At 38.4% G+C, this 21,363-nt stretch overlaps 1 protein-coding gene across 3 annotated transcripts in view; it reads right to left on the bottom strand.

The window, feature by feature from the left end:
- MAPK14 (mitogen-activated protein kinase 14) overlaps positions 1 to 21,363 on the bottom strand; it is a 64,475-nt gene that overhangs the window by 17,335 nt on the left and 25,777 nt on the right. For all 3 annotated transcript variants that reach the window (XM_045844261.1, XM_045844260.1, XM_045844259.1), the window contains exons 3-8: positions 15,376 to 15,434; positions 7,717 to 7,828; positions 6,956 to 6,985; positions 6,562 to 6,609; positions 5,462 to 5,576; positions 4,809 to 4,880 (exon numbers count right to left, since the gene is read on the bottom strand). In XM_045844261.1, coding sequence (XP_045700217.1) covers positions 4,809 to 4,880; positions 5,462 to 5,576; positions 6,562 to 6,609; positions 6,956 to 6,985; positions 7,717 to 7,828; positions 15,376 to 15,434 — 436 coding nt within the window. The remainder of the gene's footprint in view (positions 1 to 4,808; positions 4,881 to 5,461; positions 5,577 to 6,561; positions 6,610 to 6,955; positions 6,986 to 7,716; positions 7,829 to 15,375; positions 15,435 to 21,363) is intronic.

The raw sequence follows: 21,363 nt of genomic DNA, 5'->3' as shown, positions 1-21,363 counted from the left end.
AAGGTGTTCATGGGAAAAAAAAAGTCTCACTCATTGAACAAAACTTCGGTTCTCAACCCACAATCCTGTCGTGCCGATGCCTGTCTGATCAGCCACGCATCTTTCAGGTAACAAAGGAGATTCGGTTTTTGAACAAATCTCTTTTCCAACAGGCTTCCAGAACAAATTAAGTTAAAGAACCAAAGTTCCACTGTATTGTCCTTCTTCAACATTCATTAAGACACTTGGCTTTTAGTGTCTAAAGTATAACTGCTTTTTAAAAAATGAGAGCAAAGCCCTGACTGGTGTGGCTCCGTGGGTTGCCCACTGTCCCGCAAACGGAAAGGTTGCCCGTTTGATTCTTGGTCAGGGCACATGGCACATGCCTGGGTTGTGGGCCAGGGGCCCAGTTGTGGGCAGGTGAAAAGCAACCGATCCATGTTTCTCTCCCTCTCTTCCCTTCTCTCTAAAAATAAATAAAATCTTGAAAATGAGAGCGAGTATTTGAAATCAATGTCTGGAAGCGAGGGGCAGATGTGACAGGAGGAGACACCAGCAGTTTCAGCTCCACAGACAATGTTTTATCTCACAATCTGTGTCACATGAACATAGGTGTTCATTTATTATTCTTTGTCTTTTCTATGTCCTAAGTATTTCATGAAATACCTGAAAAAATCAAAGGAGGTAACAATTAAGCAGAACTAAGAAGTAAATTTAATATACTATGAAAATTCATGGAGCAGGACAGCAAGCTGATGGCAAGTGGGTTTTAACTCGACAGCCCCATTATCTTCCAGTTAATGTCTTAGGAGTACCATTTCTATTAAAATACAAGGAGAAAAAATTTTACACATGAAGGACAGTCATTTGATTACCTAGGAAAGGAAAGTAAACAAAGGCTGTGACCTCTGGGAGAGAAAGCAGTATTTGATGTTTAACAGGCTACAACACTTGTTTTCTCTCTTCCTTAGGCTGCAGACTATTAAATATCAGTAATAACACTTTGTAACTGGCCCACTCTTTTCAAAGCCAGGGCTATTTACAGTAAGTCAGCACTGTACTTGAGGAGACAATCTGGATCCTCACTCTCTTCTAAAGTTCTGTCCGCTGTGTGCACTTGCCATGCCCAGTCAACCAGACTTACAGGGAAGGGCTTCATTCTTTAAGAAATTTACAACTCTATTTTGAGTTCATTGTGATTCTGCCAAATCACAAATGAGAAAACTTTCTAGCCTAACTATATATATAATTAACCTCAAGACAAAAATTAGTATTACTTATATCTTTAGGGGAACTCCAGGAATTATTAACAACCAGTACCAAAGGAATCTCTACAGAAAAAAACTAATCACACACAAAAAATGAAAAGGTAAAATAGAAAGACTTGTAGAGAACTAAAACTGCATAGTAATATCAATGTGATTAAATGTAAATGCAATCTAAATCACGTCTAAAGAACTTGAAAATTCAGATCACAGTATATAAAACTATGACCAGAAGGGAGCTTTCTTGACACCATAAAAAGCATTTAAGAAAAATGCACAGATAAAATCAGTAGTGAAAGACTAAAAGTTTTCCCTCTAAGATAAAAGCAGGACAAGGATGCCCACTTTCACCACTGTGAGTCAGCACTGTATTTGGGAGTTCTAGCCAGAGCAATTCGATGAGAAGCAGAAAAGCATATAAATTGGAACTGAAGAAGTAAAACTATCTCTTCACAGATGACATGATCCTATATGTAGAAAATATCAACATGCACAGCAAAGCTACTGGAGCTAGTAAACAAACTGAGCGAAGCTGCAGGGTACAAGAGCAACAAACAAAAATCAGTTGTGTTTCTACACACCAACAATGAACAAAGCACAAAGTAAATAGAGAAAACATTCCATGTACAACAGCATCTAAAATAATAAAATACCTATGAATAAATTTAACCAAGGAGGTAAAAGACTTGTCAACTGAAAATTATAAAACATCACTGAAAGAAATTAAAGAAGACCTAAATAAATGGTAAGACAGCTCCTGTTCCTGGATAAGAACACTTAATGTTGCTAAGATGTCAATATTACCCAAGGTGATCTAAAAATGCAATGCAATCTCTATCAAAATTCTAACAGCTTTTTTGCAGAAATGGAAAAGCACATCCTCAAACTCATATGGAATTACAAGGGAGCCTAAAGAACCAAACAAACAAACAAAAAATTTAAAAAAAAACAAAAACAAAAAAGAAAGAAAGAAATCTTGAAAATGAGAACAAGATAGGGCTCATACTTCTTGATTTTAAAACTTACCATAGAACTATAGCACTGAAAACGGCGTGATTCTACTATAAGGGCAGATATATAGACCGATGGACTGGAACAGATCACTGACAGGAGGGCCGAGCCCATTCAATGGGACAAGTGAATTTCCACGTGCAAAAGATAAAATTGGACCCCCAACCTCACATCACAAAAAAAATTAATGCAAAATGCCCTGGCTGATGTGGCTCAGTGGACTGAGTGCTGGCCTGTGGACCAGGGGGTCACTGGCTCAATTCCCAGTCAGGGCACATGCCTGGGTTGCAGGCTGGGTTCCCAGTTAGGGACGTGTGGGAGGCAACCACACATTGATGTTTCTCTCTCTCTCTTTCTCCCTCCCTTCCCCTATCTCTAAAAATAAATAAATAAAATCTTTAAAAGAAAATTAACTCAAAATGGATCAGATCTATGTATAACAGATAAACCCATAAAACTCTACTAAGGAAACAGTAAATCTTCATGACCTTAAATTTGGTAATACATCCTGTGAGAATTTGATTTTTATGATCCTGGAGAATATCTGCCTCAGAAAGAGCCAAGTAGGAAATAGCATATTACTAAAATAAGAACTTTGAAATGAATTCCCATGCATTAAAAAAGAATTGCCTACTAAAAATTTTAGATGCAGGGTTTCTATCTAAAGCTATAGAAGGAAAAGAAATATGCACAGGAGGGAAGGTGTCTCACAGGTTGCAATTTGGCATCTAAAAGCCGAGCCACCAGGGAGGGAGCGGGCAGCTGTCTCTGAGGCGGGCCCACGGGGCACAACTGTTTCGAAACCTACCAGCAGCCTCCCAAGCAGATCCATCCTTTCCTGCCTGTCACAAAATTTAAATAAAACAGAAAGTTATGCTTTAATGAGTCGGAGTAGATAACAGAGTGTGAAGATGAAGGGAGAAAATGCTTCCCAAATAAGATGGCTAACATTTCCTGGCAGGCTCTGTTCTAGCCACTTTCCAGACGTCATCTCACTGAATTCTCACACCACCTTGTGAGTTATGTACTGTTATCAGCATTCTACAGTTCAGGAAATCCAGAGACAGAGCTGAGAACACTCGCTCAAAGCCACACAGCTGGGAGTAAAAGAGGTCACAGTCTAAACCCGGAGTCTCACCCACAGCCTGTGCTCCGTGTGTCTGCAGGTGAGAGTGCCTCAGACTAACTGAAGGGCGACGGGGAGACAGACATAAAGAGGAGAGAGAAAGGCAAACAGAGGACGGCATTAGGGCAGTGTGCTCAGGAGGACAGACCCTGAGACATGCACCCAAGGAAAAGGAGGAATACAAATTTCTCCCACTTCTCTTAGCTTTGACCGTAATGTTTATACCAAATTTCTAAGGAACGGATATAAGGTGAACGAAGCAAAAGGCAAAGGAGGAACGCAAACAATTAAACTAACTTCAAATCTGGAGATGAGGAGCAATAAGGAGAGCTAAATATAAGGAGACGGAACCCTATCAACCCAGTAACATTCAGAGGAAAATAAACAGCTTTACCCAAAGGAACGGGCCTTCTCAGTTGACTAGGAAAGTACATTTTCTCTGGAAGTCTTAAGAGAGTTAGAATATGTGGATAGAGACCCGGAACACCACAGTCACCACAGAAGCATGCCCCAGACTATGGCGAGCAAACTGACGTTCAGCTCACACCTGCAAAGCTTGCTCTGCTGAGGGACCGAGGCTGCCTCCAGGTTTCTAAGTGCGATGGGACCTGGTGCCTGTGGCTCATCTGAAGGCCCAGCCTACCCCACAGAAGGCTAGTCAAATGAATTTTGCAAAAATCCTCAAACCTAATTCTAGAAATATTATTTCAACATTCTTTCTCATGTAAACATCTTCACCAAGTAGAACCGAGGGGAGTTTCATCAAAGCCTATTTTGATATTCTTACTAAGACATGCAGTAGGCATGCGGCAGATAGGAAAAGTGTTAATACAAAGAGGCCAAGATAAACCATAAACTAGACAACAAATCTGGAAGTAAATTAAAGTTTGGCTACTATCTAGGGTAAAAACTAAGTTGTATTTGAAAAAAACAAAAAAAAAAAGGAGCACAGCAGGGCGGCCTTGTTCCTTCTTGCTTAAACAAACATAATGAGGGTCAGCAGGTGTGTCATTAATTATAGAGACCAAACATAGCTTTTAATATGTAAACCAAACATAAAAAAGATACTCCTGACTTACAAATTGGGTATTTGTGTTCATTAAGTGTTTGTACAAGCAGGTTTAACCAGTCATTGAAACCTAGAGCTTCTCATGAATACACTCAGGTTGCAGAATATGAACAAGAAACTCACTGGAAAAAAGGGTTTCCCAGCTTATGAGGAACTTTTCTAACTCACAGAAGTAAAACGAAGCCTCCTTCTTGTCAAGGCAAGATACTACTCAGCAAGAGGGCAGGTCTCATATATATATATGGACTCTAAAGGCAAGTAATTGAGAACCTTCCTGAGAGACAGGCAAAAGTAATATATTTCCATAGACACTGAAACACAGTAAAAAAAAAAAACATCCAAAACTTTTAAAGGATACGGTCTGTACCAGGAAACAACGTTCTTCCAGTCAATAGCTCAGCCATTATGCATCCCACCGACCAAATGTCAACTGGCAAAATTAAACAGAAATAAAGTGTATACAATGTCACTATTATCATATTTGGCCACAAATGAAACTGTAACTAGGGGCAAAACACTCAACTGAATATCTAAGACATCTGAGGTTAAACAATCATACTAATTTTTATAGAAGTAAGTAAGCTTATTAAGACCCTTACTGCACTAATGGGCTTCATAGGTAGGATAAGTCAAAACATAATTAAGGCGAGAGAAATAAACTGTTTACAAAGGGGCAAAAGTTCCTTCTTGGTAGAAATGGTGGATTCTTCCAACGAATATTGAGAGGTTAAGATTATGAATCCACTGCCTTCAGGCAGAAATACTCAAGAGAATATGTTAAAAATCTAAATAAATAGAAACCCAATCGCTAAACCAGAAAATGTTTGAAAGCTGTGTATTAAAACTTGACCTTCTCTGTCTGAGCAACTGAAATATTTTCTATCTGTGAACTTTAAAAGGATCACTGAAGGAAGAAAAGATGTTTCCTTCTATTCCTACCACCTCTACTGAGAATCCCTAATACACCCAAGCTGGCATTAATAGGCCCTAAATAACCAATGTAAGCAATACCTGTCTGGTTGTAATGCATCCAGTTCAGCATGATCTCAGGGGCTCTGTACCACCTGGTGGCCACATAGCCTGTCATTTCATCATCTGTATGTCGAGCCAGTCCAAAATCCAAGATCTGAGGGAAAGGAAAGAAATCATACACTGAGAGTCAAACTCCTAAAACTTGTAAAGCAGGAGGGAAAAAATCCTAGTGTATTTAAAAAAGGGAGAACCATAAAGCATTTTCACAGATATACTTCCTGGTCTATGCTCAGAATGCACGGTAAACACAGCAAGTACTGTGAAAGATGAAATTACAAAAAGCAAAGCAAGAATACCCCTCCTAGTTATTTACCCAAAAGCAACGGAAACAAACGTCCACACAAAGACTTGCACATGAATACTCATAGAGCCTCACACGGCCCTAAACTCGAACTGAAGCAAATGTCTATCAGTAGATGGACACATAAACAAATTGTGGTATATTCATGAAATGGACACCACTCAGCAATAAAAAAGGAATGAACTATTGAAACACACAATACAGATGAATCTCAAAAATATTATACCAAGCAAAAGTCTCTCTCACACACACATAAGCACTGTATGACTCATTTGCATGAAACTCCAGAAAAGATAAATCTGTCCCCTAGTGCCAGAAAGCAGATCACTGGCTGCAGCAAGGACTAGGGGTAGAGGGGTGGGGACTGGCTAGGACGGGACCCAGGGGAAGTTTCCGAGGTGATGGAAATGTTCTTTATCATAATTGAGTTGGTGGTTACATGGATATATAAACTTGTCAAATGTACACTTAAAATCTCTTCAGGATTGCTTACTTGATATTCAGACTATAATTTTCCTTTATTTAAAATGTTAAATTTCAAATTTAACTTTTGGAATGAAAACAAGATACCTGATACCACCTTTAATGCCACTTAAAACTAAAGCTTACTAAATCTGTGAGTTAAATTTCAAAGTTTGATATTCTTAAGGACAATGTGAATTTATGAATTTTCAGATAAAAAGTTACAACTTATAAACCATTCCCGACATACATCTGCTGGTTAATCAAACATGACCACAAGGTGAAACGCGTACTTCCCGAGGTCTCTTCCCCTTACCTTCAGCTCACAGTCTTCGTTCACAGCCAGGTTGCTGGGTTTCAGGTCCTGGGACGCAAGCACAGAGAGGAGAGGGTCAGCGCTGTGACGCGTGGAGAATTCTCTCCTTCGCAGCAATGATGAAGATCCAAACATAAACTTAAGACTTCACCCAGCTATGAACAGACCATCTTCATTTTGCATCACTCTCTAGTCCTAATTAGTGTTAAATAGGTAAAAACTACACATCTTCTTTCTCTAATCAGTTTAAACCTAGAGTGAAGCTGCAGTGCATCAATACTCCAACGGCTGAAGTAAGCCTGGGTTAGGATCTCGGCTAAACGACAGTCTCTCCGAGCCACCACACCCTCCCACCCAGTCCCCCAAAGTAATTCAATAAAAACACAAGACATACCCTGTGGATTATGTCAGCTGAGTGTATATACTGTGAAACAGAAAAGAGTCAGTTAAATGAAACATCATTATCTCCAGCCTCCTACTGCCACATTATATGATTATTAGAAGTACATTCTCATAAATCAATAAGAATTGCTAGTATTAACAATGGGATTAGAAACCAGAACAAGTAATTATTAGTGGTCTACATTTATCATAACTATGATTTCCAGACCATCAACTTTACTCAGGGCTAAAGCATGTGTAAAATAAAGCTTTCAATCTCATTTTCTAGTTGGTTCTCTGGAGCTCAATAAGGACTCAAAACTGCTAAATATCAAAAATGGTTTAATTTTAAAACAGTTTATTTACCCCTCCCACAAACAAATTAGCCTCCCTGAGGATGTTTTTAAAGTTTCAACAAAGCACCAACCAAATATGAGATTGTACCAAGAACTGATCAGCACTGTGCAGCTGTAACAATGAAGAGTGTTCCATGCCTGCACATGCACACTGCAGTGCCGACAGGCGGGCTGAGCTGCTGTCTAGACTCGCTTCACAGTAATCCAGGGCTTGGGGACACAAAAGAAACAGAAGTGGCCATCTGCTGGTGACTGTGGCCACTGAGTAAACACAAGGGTTCATTAAACTAGGATTGTTACTAGTGATTTTGTAAGGGCTCGAAATTTTCCATAAGTTTTTTTTCTTCTTAAGCCCTAAGTAGAGGAGAGAAAAGGAAAGAATTTCATGTCTCAAAATCATTACTAATACTGCCTGTACCTTGAGACCTCGAAGAATCTGGTAGATGAGGAACTGAACGTGGTCGTCCGTGAGCTTCTGACACTTCACAATGTTGTTCAGATCTGCCCCCATGAGATGGGTCACCAGGTACCTAGAAATTAAGGGAGAGTTACACAGTCATCTAGAAATCCTAAGAAAGTTCTTATCTTTTAAAGAAAAGGCCACCCAGTAAGTACCAGAGTGCCAGCTAAAAGCTTAGTAACCTCTCACGGGGGTTCATCTTCAACACCACTATTCTAACTTTATCACCTGTCATCTATTTTTCTAAAAATTTTATACTTGTTCCTACTTGACATATCTTTTCCTAGGTTCTCTAAAGAAAAAGTAAACAGCAAAAATGGATAATAGAATGACATGTGTTAACATCATTTTCTTTAAAATAGTTAGTGCATGAGAAATACACAGGATAACTAAATGATAAAGCATCTTGTATTTTCAATCCATCATTCTGTTTTCACCGCATTATAACCCCTCCACGTTGTAGGTTCTAAAATAGGAGTATCTTTAAAATTTCAAATTATAATTCTTTTTCTGGAATGACTAGTAAAAGGACATTATTCACGGACAACATTCCTGCACTTACTTTTAAAAAAAGGAGGAACACATTTTATCTGCAATCAAGATGAGGCAGTCTAGAACTTCTCATAGGTGTGGTGCTGGCAATTAATCCTATTTTTACGTGGTAAGATTAGGGAATGATTACATTCAAGCCCAACAGGTTCACCAGAGATATTCTAGATGTAATGCCTTACCAACTCACTACTGTATTACGCAGGGAAGGGAACATAAAAACCACATCAGTACTAAAGAGGATGATTTTTTAAAATTAGGCTAGGTTTCATCTAGTGTGTAAGAATCATTACGCAATCCTGAGGCTGAATAATAATGTATACTAGTTCAGCTTAAACGAATGCTGATTTCACTTCATTTCTGTTTCTTTTTTTTATAATAAATTTAGAGGAAAAGAAACCAGGCCAGTAAATTTAAATCTACTGCAATGTGTTATATGAATAAATATGTGTATGACCTCTCTTTACATATACACACAACCATTATAGTTATTCATGTCTTTCCTCAAGGAACAACTGAATTTTTTTCCTGTTTTTGATTTTCCATGTTGGGCTACTATGATCAGTTTCCAGATCCACTAAGATCAAAAGGATTTAGCCTAGATATGACCTTAAGGTAAGATTTTTAGCATTTCATATTTTTAAAGCTTGCATGTTTTTATTGCCTCGAGGAGAGGATGGACTCTAAATGTTATCTGAAGTATACACTGGACTTTTTAAAATGTTTTCATAAAGGCAGTTCTTATTTAAGAGATGTTCCAAGCTCAACATAGCATACCCAAAGCCAATGAGTGCTTACTCTGGGCCAAGCACTGTTTACTAGGCCCGTGTCTCAGGTACTGTCGCAACAACTCTGTGAGGGGAGTCCTGTTAGTACTCCCACTTCACTGATGAGGAAGGAGGGACAGAACAAGAATATAAGCTTGCTCAAGGTTAAAAGATTGGTAACGCCAGGGGTTGCATCCAAAACTGTTTGATCTCAGAGTCTGTGATCTTCACCTCTGCACATACTGCCTCCAAATTCTCCCAGCTGACATAAAATTTGAGTCAAGAGAATGATTTTCTAAAAATATGTTTTATAAATGTCACAAAAACTAGGGAAGTAATTTTCTTATCAATTCCCAATATTTACTATCAAAGTTAAACTTTAATGAAAAAGAAAGCTGGCAGAAAAACAGCAATGCATACTCCATTCTAATCAGTCGCTGTATTTTTTAACCCTAAATTGACACATAATCTGACAAGTGAGAAAACTGTGAATAACTGATTCATATTTTGAAATCAGAACTGCCCCCAGAAAATCAGCTAATGGCTGCCACATCCGTGACACCAACTACGACAAGGCTCAGGTTGGGGAAGAGAGAATCTAATTTCTTTCTTACAAGGTCATTCTCTCAACCTTGAAAAACAATTTGAAGGAGGAAAGGTAAGCAATGGAAGCATTGCTTTGGATGATTCTACCTAGAATCTGTCTTAATTTATCTTGAAATAAAATCTAAAAAATCTTAACCCTCTATCACAGCGATTTTCAACAGGTGTGCTGCAAGAATCTTTAAAACACGCAGTACCTGACTCTGTAGTCAGAGGCACTGACCTCTTTTCCCTTAGCTGTCAAATAAAAAATGACAACAGCCAACACAACATTAGCCATCTGGTGTGAATGGATCAAAATTAACTGTTTTTGTCAGATCGGCAAAAAATATATTTTTTGGTGTGCCACAGAATTTTAGTAATTAAAACGAGATGAAAAGGTTGCAAACTGCTGCTCTGCCATGTCTGTGCGAGTTCACAAAGGTGCTGAGCAGCATTACCAAGGCAGCCACAGTAATTTCAAGTGTAACTACTGAATTTCCATGGTTACTAGTGACAAGAAATCCCGTACAGTCAGGAGGCCACTGACCACACAGCTCGAGAGTGAGAGAGAACATACTTTTAGTTAGAATATTCCACCACTGTGTAATTCCCCTCAAGACCCCTCCCCATAAGAGGCCACATCCATTTTATCACTAAAACTTCCAGATGGAAGGTGAGACTGTCTAAACATTATGTAAGTATGTAAGATTTATCAGTCTATCCAGTAATAACCCTCAAGCACTGCTGCTAGGCTACAATCAAATCAACTGAAAAGCATTATTCTCTTGGCAGAAGTATCTTGCAGAAACTACCAAAATCACTGTATGCTGTTTCCATGAAGCTCCAAGACCAGTCCATGATAACCAATTGTCAAATTTCAACTCATCACATATAGAAAGGTTTCCAAAATAAACCTTGCAACCGTGGACAAAAGCAAGCATCATGCAAAGTTTCTCAATGCTTATGAAAGACATACCAACTTTTAAAAGTTGTGAACAAGGGAGTGGGAGGAAAACATAGATGAGCACATTGTAAATAAGTCAATTCCAAAAGAAGCACTGACAGCCACGCAGTGTCTGCAGTATTTGTCTCTGGAGAGCAAATGCAATGACCTCTAGGGAAAGACATGCCTGCTGCTGTCAGCGTTTGTAACATCTCAAGTAAATTAATGAAGGTTTGACTTGAGACAGCTGGACAGCTATTGGTAACTGTGTTTTGCACTTTTCTTGTGAAGATGGTCTCCTTTAAATTTAATGAAACTATAAAGAGCATAAACCACCATTTCTCAAAGTGACTCATAACTAAAGTGTACCGTACCGGCAAAAAGGCGGAAGTCTAAGTAAGTGGTTTTCAGTTCTGTACACAGTGCCCTCTCCTAGATCTTTATTTAGTAAGCACTTTTTGGATAACACCCAATCGTCAAGACTCCTACCCTACCATATTGATTGATTGATTGATTATTTTGTTTATTTTTACGGAGGGTAAGGAAGGGAGGTACAGAAACATCGGTGTGAGAGGAAAACATGAATCAGCTGCCTCTTGCATGCTCCCCGACCAGGGATCGAACCTGCAACCCAGGTATGTGCCCTGACTGAGAACAGAACCTGCAAGCTTTCACTTTGCAGGATGATATCCAACCAACTGAGCCACACCAGTGAGGGCCCATCTTTATTTTTAAAGCATAATGCAGTCAGAAAGAACCTATGTAGGAAAAAAAACCTCTTTTATATCTATAGATTGACATCTCTACTACTGTCAGCCCTATTTGATAAAGCAATTATAAAAAGGCAAAAAAGACGTTCATATTTAAAGAAACTACTTAAACTAATCACAGAGATTGACAACTTGTAACAACAGGCCTCTGAAATATATACATTCAAGGATCCTTGGAACTAATTACAGTCTATTCTCAACAGAGCAGACAGTGATTTTTTTAAACTAAAAATTACATCATGTCACTGCTCTTATCAAAAGGCAAAAATCCCTTCAACTGCAGATAAAACCCTACAGGATGCAGTGCCCTGCCCCAATTATCACTCTCGGGTCTTCGTTTACTTCTCTCGCCTGCTCTCGCTCACCCCACACTGGCCTTACCACACAGGCCCCACACAGGCCCTGCTGCTGCAATCCCAAACATCACACAGCCCTCCGCCGCAGGACCTTCGCACTGGCTGTTCCTTCTGCCTGAAATGCTCTCCCACAGGCATCCATGAGTCTAATTCTTCTGCTCCTTCAAATTTCTACTTCAAAATTTACCTTCTCAATGAGTCATGGCTTTACTGCCTCATTTAAAATTGCATCTCTCCCCCTGCCCTCGCACTCCTAATTTCCCTTCCTTTCTCTACCTTTCCTTTTTGTCCGTAGCATTACTGCCTGCTACCGTATTGTCTAATTTCTTCTTTTATTTGCACATTGTTATCACTATTTCTCTGTACAATGTTCAACAAGGACAGTTCTTTTTCTGTTTCTGGTGGTATCTAACGTACCTAGAACAGTGTCTGGCAGATCGTAGGTGCTCAATTGCTACCAAATTGGATTGAATGACCCACAACAACTCACACAGCATTACTGTAAGAGCAGACAAGAACACATGTTATAGAAATACTCATGCCAAAGATCTTTCTGGTAAGCACACCAGACTGTTGTAAGGTAAGGGGTAAAAACACCATTCAGCCAGGCAGGCGGCTTAGCCCACTTATTTCACAACAAACTATTTTCATTTGAAGCAGAGACACTGAAACATGTCCCCTGCAGTACGTGCATCAGCCAAACCAGACCCAGTCAGTATTCTACCAGACAGCCTACATCACAGGATAAAAACAAAAAAGCTAGTCAAAAGAATGCTCTGGGCATGCTATCAGCGCCAGTTATAAACTAGATAGCACAAGGTTCACTCAACCTTGTTGGTGTGGTTCACTCAATCACCCCATCAACAATCGAGCACAGGGGACGCAACAGTGGAAAAAGACACTGTTGAGATGAGAGGAAGGCATATGTAAAAATACAACCATAACAGAACATGATTAGAGCTAAAAAAGGGAACATCCAGGTGCTAGAGAACACCCAGGAGAGGTCCCCACCCAGACGCAGGAAGGAGTTAACTAGGAAAAGATTCCTTGAAGGACTCAAACTATATAAGCTAGGCCTTGACGTTTCTTAACCTTTTAATTGCCAGCTGATCTGAGAAAACGAGGCATCTTATTGATGATCTGAGACAAAAACTAAATGGCATTTTCTTAAAGGATGTGTAATTCATTTACATTTGAAATGTGAATCAATGAAGACGTTTACAAAGAGTTTCACCAACTCTCCACCTCTATTTCAGTGGACCTCTCTGATAAGGAAGTCAGTTGCAAATTTAACTTAATACAGTTAACTCATTCATTTTTCTCCCAGACCGTTTCTATTCCTGTATTACCTATCTTGAGCACTCAGCCAATTTTCAAGGAATAAAAGTACTGTATTTATCCAATAAGAAGGGTTAATAGACTTCAAATAATAATCATAGTTCTAAATCAAGAAAGCTGTGATTAGAAAAAGATTTAGAGCCAAAAGAATTGGGATGCCTGCAATTTTGTATGTGGTATTACACAATTCAGACCCTCTCTCAGTTTAGGTATATTAAATTTGCAAACCTTGCAATTGTAGGTGGTGATACTTGTTCTCTTATGCAAATTCTAATGACTTTGGAAAACACTGAAATAACCACAATCCTGGACAAGACTAATTTTTTTTAGTGATATAAGCACATCATAAAGAGTAAACAACAACAACAACATTTTTCTAAAGGCAACCTGAGATTCATCACTCTATTTTCAGATTCTCTGGGACTGAAAACACTTCAGAAGTCAACCACCTCAATTTTCATCATCTTACAGGGAAGTCAACTGGAGCTCAGAGAGGCAAAGTGACTTGTCCAAGGTCACACAGCCAATTGGTAACTTACAAAAGTATTCTGAATTTATTTCTCCTACCAATATTTTTATTTCATTAGGGCAAAGACTAGCGTTTTGATTATCTGGAGCAAGTTCCAACACTCCACTCAGCATGCATTCAACAAGTAGTACTGAGATATGCTTCCAAGAGACAAACTCAGTTCTTGTTTGTAAATAGGAACCCAACTTGCACAAGGTTGTGTGTCAACTACATCTGAGTAAAGCTGGAAGGAAGGAAGGAAGGAAGTTCCGTTACAGTTAGGAAGAAAGAACAGATTCCTGCTCAGCAGCCATGGTATTTGTTGAATGAATGGAGAAATAAATGCAACATTAGTTCAGTGAGTGTGCTTGAAGTAGGCAGGTGCTGAAATGGATAAAGGAGCCAAAGGCACTACAATGGATAAAACTTAGCCTTTCAACTAGACACTAGCCTTACATAAGGTCTTTTCACATAGGAAAAACAGGTTCATAATCCAGTTCCATAATGCCTGATTAAGACAAACTACAGCATTTGCCTAGGTCAGGAAATCACAAATCTCCTTGTTAAATAAATCCATCCTCACTGTACCTAAAACTTTGGGTTATAGCTCAGACCTGATTCAAATGTTTTCCAAAGGAGTTCACAAACATATTACTTCAGCATTTCTTCCACTTTTAGGCAGGATATCAAAACCATCATTCCAAGGATAGTGAAAACACACTACATGATATCATAATGATACACTGTTATTTGTACAAACCCATAGACTGTACAACAGCAAGAGTGACCCCTGAGGTAAACTATGGACCTTGAGTGATTTTGATGTGTCGATGTAGGTTCAACCTTAGTAAAAAAAGTGTCACTCTGAGAGGAAGGTCTGCTCGTTCCACACTGGGAAAGCTACAGTGCAGCACTCATACACACACAGAAACGCCTGCTGGGATCTATCTTGCACTCAAATGAATGCACTCATGTGTCTTACACTCACACATGTGTAGCCTGGGCATGCAAGGGCCCATGGAGTAACCCTTGCCAAAAGGGGTCAGAGCCAGTGGGTAAATGCTCGTCATCTGAGGTATACTCTATGGCTTCCTAGAAGATCCTGGCAGTTTTTACCTCAGCTGCCCACAATGGTGACCAACTTAATAACACATCCTGGTAGCTTTCTCTCCTTGCCTGCTTCATTTTCCCTACCGCTCCCCCCACCCCTTGACCCCCGCCACTGCTGGTTCCTAAGGCTCCAGGCTCTGCTTTCCAGGGGACTCCCAGGCTAACATAACAGGGATGGCCACAAAACTGGGAAGTGTGGCACTACTCATCAGCTTTTCAACACGTGAGGCCCACCCCTTGTTCCAGCACAGAAATACAACACTTCAAGGATCAGCATGCAGTTCTAGCACCATTTCCCACATACAAGTCAAAAAAAAGGGAAGGAAGAACCTATACGGGACCAGGGCTCCATTATATTTCTTGATGTAAACGTAATAATGTAAAGGTCTCCCTTTAAAAGCTGGGGCAGGCAATTTGAAAACAAAAATCATAGTCCAAACTCCCTGTACTTTCCTCCACTGAACTCTTGCAAGGACTCATTGCAGACTCTCTGAACATAGTACAATACGTCTGAAATGATGTAAATACACTCACCACCCCTATTATGTATCCATCCCATCCCCCAAAAGAACTGGATGATAGAAATAAAAAAAAATTGAAGTCTGTATACTGTTAAACAGTTCAGGAAGAGAAACGGGCTGCTAATCTTCATCTCCCAGCTGAGGAGGATGAGTGCAAAAGATTTACTCACACATCATTGAATTCCTCCAGAGACCTTGCAGGTGTAAAAACATCCAACAGACCAATCACCTGTAAGAAAACATAAAAATCAAACAGTAAATAAATACTGAAATTACTATATAGGACCCATCGGGTCTTTGATTATGAACTAATTCCAAATCCCACTGAGTTCAGTAATGTCACAAAATCATACACATACTTCATAATTTATTTTCTAACCAAATTATGCTTTTGTTTTTTACTCATTAACATTACCTCTCATAAAAATCTAGTTTACTATTAAAAATATTTAACTCCTTAGGATTTGGTAACATATAGCTGTTAGTTTATAAGGAAGCAAAAAGGTTTAAGGCTTTTGACTTAACATATGCACTAATAATAGTCTGATTAAGAAACAGAAAAAAGTCACATTTCTACAGCTGTTATCATAGATATCATTTTCTTTTTTAAATGTACTATTATTAGATGTATAGTTATTATTCCATAAAAATTTTCTTGTTACTATACAATCTTCAAAACTGACATTTAAAAAAACCCCAAATACTCTTTGAGTATATTCTTGATATAATAACCTTAATATTATAATATCCTTATAATATCCTTAATATTAAGATAATTTCTTAATCATTATCAAGTACTTAGATAAGACTATTTAAAAAAGAAAAAAGCTATCTTTATACATGGATAAAGCAAAGAGCTACTTAATACTCTGTAATCCAAGGTGTTTGAGCAATTTTTCTGGTCTAGGAATTATACTGATTAGTCCACATATACTCCCCTCCTTTCCTACTAAAACCCAGACCACTTGTTTCCACAAAGTTAGGCACTGAGGAGGCAAACAAGAACTAGAATACATTTCTAATATCCCAGCCAGATTTGAGGGTATTTGGAAATGAAACAAATGAAAGCCAAATGGCCCTTATTAAAAATGACCCATCACTGTGGCCGAGTCAGCACACTGTGCCAACCAAGCAACACTAAACAAAGGGCTCTGAGGATGAAATATGCCAGCACTCAAAACACTGTCATGAAAAAGCATTTCTGGTGAGAGTGTCACTCCACTCACCCAAATACCAGACTTTGAAAGCAATTTCAGGTAGCCTGAACTCAAAAGGAAAACAATATGAAGGGGGAAAAAAAAACCCTTGGAATTCAAGGAGAAGAGTTTTTCAACTCTTTGCATCTTACGCAAAGGAAAGGTGCAGGTACTGTCAGATCCTTACTACACAACTGTATACATGAAAACCAAAATCACTTATAATTGTACTACCCACAATAATCATGAACACTTTGACATATTTCCTTTGATTTTCCTGATGTACATAAATTAAACTGGGGTTATACTATGCATATACTTTTATACACTGCCTTGTCACTTAATACAAGACTAGTCTCACATCCTCAAATAATTTTCAATAATATATTCTATCATTCATATATATGTATCATAATTTACCCAATTTCCTATCTTTAGACATTTAAGGAACACTGCCAGTGCGTGTGTGCGTGCGTGCGTGTATTCTGCACATCTTATATTTTCTTCCAGAGAACAAATGTTAAGAAATAGGTTTGCATTATCAAAGGACACCAGTATATTGAAGGATCTGAATCTCATCAAACTGTCCTCTGTGAGGATGAGGCTAACTTACCTTCCCACCAACAGTGCATCCACCCATGACCTTATTAATGGCTCTAAATGATGCTTTAAATTTAAGTGAAATAATTTATTTTTCCTTCTCCACAACTGTTTTCCTTGAGTTTGATACACTGCTGCTTTAAAATCTCTGGTCTTTTGATTACTTTCTCCCCTATACTCACTTGTATTTTAAGGTAGCTGAGCTCTAAAAGCCAATTTTATCCCCCTGTTCTGACATTTTCTAACCACTGATTCTTTTTATGAGTTGCCCATCTCCTCAATACAAGAGAAATTTAAAACAATTTATATTGTTTCACACTGTATCCGTTGTGATTGGTGAAAAATTACTCTCAGGTCAACATAAAATTAAAGCACCAGAGGTCAGCTTTATCCTGGATTACTCATGCAATAGTTACCTCAAGAACGGTAAAACAAAACAAGTCTGAAAGATTTTCAAAGAAAAGTTCCAACTCCCCATTGACAGCACAACAGTCATCCGGAACCAAATAGCTGAGAGTCTGCATCCCACAGCCAGTCTGTGGTCTCTCCAAGCCACCAGCTTGTGTCTTTCATTCTGAGAACCCCAGCACCCGGAACAGTGCCTGGTGCACAGGGCAGCACCCGGCGCACAGTAGTCCAGTGAATGTTTGTTAAGGAAACGAAAGCACAGCAATCCAGTGAACGTTTGTTAAGGAAACGAAAGAGAGGTATCTCCTCTGAGACAGTGGTAACCACACCCTTAGAGTTTTGTAAAGAATTACAAAATACAAATCACAGAAACAAAGTTTTTGAAGCAGCTACTTTCAGTAACAAAATTTGAGATATAAAGATGAGGTAAATTATTCAAATAACTTAAAAACATGGCTGCAAGAAATATAATTAATTTATTTGGAAAAAATAGAGCAGAGCATATTAGTGAATGCCCTATCAAATTTTAATTTTCTTAAATGGCACACACTCCATGAGATTAAAACCACCTGTGTTACATCAAAATATTTTAAATTTTTTGTGGGTTTTTATAAAATATCCCTTCTCTATTAATCATATTTATGAAGTGTTACTCAAAAGACAAATTCTGTAGAAAGGTGTTTCCCAGAATTAAAATAGATGTAGCAAACATTTTAGGAATATTCCATAATCTACTCATTTCTTAAATGAAATTTTCCTTTTAATTCAAGTCACATGTTGGCTTATTCTCTTACTCATTCTGACATATATGACACCTCAAAGTAGCCCAGGAATCACATTTTTAGAGAAGACATTTCAAAATATGCAGACCTTTGACTCCTTGACTGGGCAGTGCTTGTATTGCAGCACCTGCCCAGACAGCCGAGGATGCGGCTTTTATATTTTTCCCTTTTATCTTCCCTTAGAGCAGGTATGCAGGAGATCGAGATTGCAAGTTCAATCAAGAATGACGCAGCTAACTTTGCTCAGAGTAACTCTTACAGTCACAGAAAACCTCACCCAGCTCTTGTTACCCATCTGACAAATGCATACCCATCACTCATTACCATGAAAGAAGTAACATGAACAATGAATTGTGGGTCAGAGACATTTTTGTGTGAAAGAGCACATGTGCGTTCTGGCATCTAAACAATCTGTCACCAATATTTACTTAAAAATTTAAAAAGTTTTAAGCTGTTGCTACTGCTGTTGCTTTTGGAGGCCAGATGGCTACCTAAAAATTAGATGGTGGCCCAAAACAGTCACTTTTAAAAAAAAGAAAAGAAAGAGGAAGAAGAGGGTAAAAGAGAAGAATTCCTTTTAAAATCCTCAGATAAGCTGACTTAGCAGTTTTGGTTCTTTACCAGGTAAAACTGTTGTACACAGTAAGCGCCTACCAATTGTTTGCAGACTAGACTGAAATGCAGGAATTTTTCTATATTGTACCAAAGTCTTTTGGTCCCTTCCGATTCCCCCTTCAAACATCTACCAAGACAATAGATAACTATGAAACATTCAGCCGTGCACCTCCTTCTTCTGTTCACACAACAAATCACCAATATCCAAATACAGGTGACCGTCTGCATTGATACTGCTAAAAATCCAAACATCTTAATATAATATAAAGATGATGGACTGCTATTAAGTTGCTTATGAAACAATTTATGTAAATTAAAACCATTTTTCTAATACTGTCAGCCCTCTTTTTAAAAGTCTTGTAACCTTTGCTAAATTAGAAAAATTATATCCATCACTATGGCCTCCTCATTTCTACAAATACAAAACAGCCCAAATGTAACCAGCCCAAGATCACACAAGTTACACGTGAAATTATCCCATTATGGAAAATTAAAGCATAAAAACCAAGTAAGGTAGTTATGATCATTGGAAAGCCAATGCATGGACTCCAATAACCCAAAATAATGTGTGCCCTAAGCAGTGGCTTAATTTGTCTATAAAGAAAAGCAAAACATGCCCTGGCTGGCGTAGCTCAGCGGATTGAGCCCGGGCTGCAAACCAAAGTGTTGCCGGTTCAATTCCCAGTCAGGGCACATGCCTGGGTTGCAGGCCACGGCCCCCAGCAACCGCATATTGATGTCTCTGTCTTTGTCTCTGTCTCTGTCTCTGTCTCTCTCTCCCTTCCCTCTCTAAAAATAATTAAATAAAATCTTAAAAAAAAAAGAAAAGAAAAGCAAAACAATAAAGTATAGCGCTGGTAAACCAGATGTTCTTAAATTAGCATAGGCAACATCAGTGGGATCCCAGGGCCTCCTGGAGGTCTCTTGGGGTTCTGTGTTTAGCTTGCAATCCATTTTCAAAGTATGCTTTTTTTTAATAAAGATTTCATTTATTTATTTTTAGAGAGAGGGGAAGGAAGGGAAAAAGAGAGGGAGAGAAATCAATGTGTGGTTGTGTCTCATGCACCCCCTACTGGGAACCTGGCCTGCAACCCATGCATGTGCCCTGACTGGGAATCGAACCAGCGACCCTTTGATTAGCAGGCTGGCACTCAAGGTACTGAGCCACACCAGCCAGGGTCAAAGTATTCTTTACATTTAAAAAGCTATGACAATGTCTCTGTCACATTTATTAATGTGTGATGACAATCAACATACACATTCAACTGTGATGAAAACCAAATGTAAATTTATCATTTAAGCTACCAGGCCACCTTGATTTTATGCAGACCTTGGAAGAAAGCTTCTCTTGGCAGCTTTTCCCACAATCTCAATTTCTGGTAAACATGTCACTGATTAGAAAGCCTGCAGCTATGCAATGACATTTTAAAAACTCAGTTTGCATGTGGATGCTCATATAAAATTATACCTAGGAATAGGATTACCTGCAGAAAACAGGATTTTCTAAATAGTTTGCATTTAAAATAAAACATGAAAATAAATAGGAAACTGCAGCTGTGATTATAATGGAATTGGATTATAATCCAATTCCAAATTTAAGTCTGAATGCTCTCAATTTAGAATTTATACTTTATGAAACAAATGTATATTAATAAAATATCCCTTAACTGCTATTTTTCTGTTACTATGGACAAAAAAAGTTCAATTAATAAAACAGAAAAAGTATGAATAGACAAGTAATAAATTTAGGTTTTGAATTTTTTTCTTCACACTAACAATCGATAGGGTCAAATGACTCTAAAATTCCTACGATTGGCCCTAGCCGGGTAGCTCAGTTGGTTAGAGCATCATCCTGATATGCCAGGGTTGCAGGTTCGATCCCCAGTCAGGGCACATACAAACTACAACCAATGAATGCATAAATAAATGAAATAAATAATCCCTCTCTCAAATCAAATAAAAAAAACTTTTTAAAGATTTTATTCATTTATTTTTAGAGAGAGTGGAAGGTAGGGAGAAAGAGGAGGAGAGAAACATTGTTCAGTTGCCTTTTGCAAGCTCCCAACCTGGGACCTGGCCCCGCAACCCAGGCATACACCCTGACCAGAACTGAACCAGCGACCTTTTGGTTTGCAAACCGATGCTCAATCCACTGGGCCACACCAGCCAGGGCTCCAATAAAAAAAATTTTTTTTAATCTCTATGATCGTTGTTTCTACAATGCTACAAAATTTACAGTTCCTTTCATATAGTAATCACATAAATTCTTTTTAACTTGATTTTTTTGAAATACAGGAAAATAATCAGTCAACTGTTTTTTTCAATGTCAGTTAATATACCAATTGGACCCATTTATTTACTGTGTTTGAACTGTTCAGCACCCCTTTGCAGGGTGGCATTGTTCTCAAAGTTCTCAAATTTCCAAATTAATAGAAAAGAAAAAATTATTTAACTGAAACAATATCTTTGTCACATTTATTAAAATACCTAAATTTGGTAAAGGTGTTTTTTCAGATTAAAAAGGAAAATTATAATATTAAATTGTACATAAAGTAAT

Source organism: Phyllostomus hastatus, unplaced genomic scaffold (assembly GCF_019186645.2).
Source record: "Phyllostomus hastatus isolate PE091 unplaced genomic scaffold, TTU_PhHast_1.1 phas_contig_40, whole genome shotgun sequence".
In the NCBI taxonomy this organism is placed as follows: Eukaryota; Metazoa; Chordata; class Mammalia; order Chiroptera; family Phyllostomidae; genus Phyllostomus; species Phyllostomus hastatus.
The sequence above is the reverse complement of the archived record's forward strand: the minus strand, read 5'-3'. Positions and strand labels throughout refer to the sequence as shown.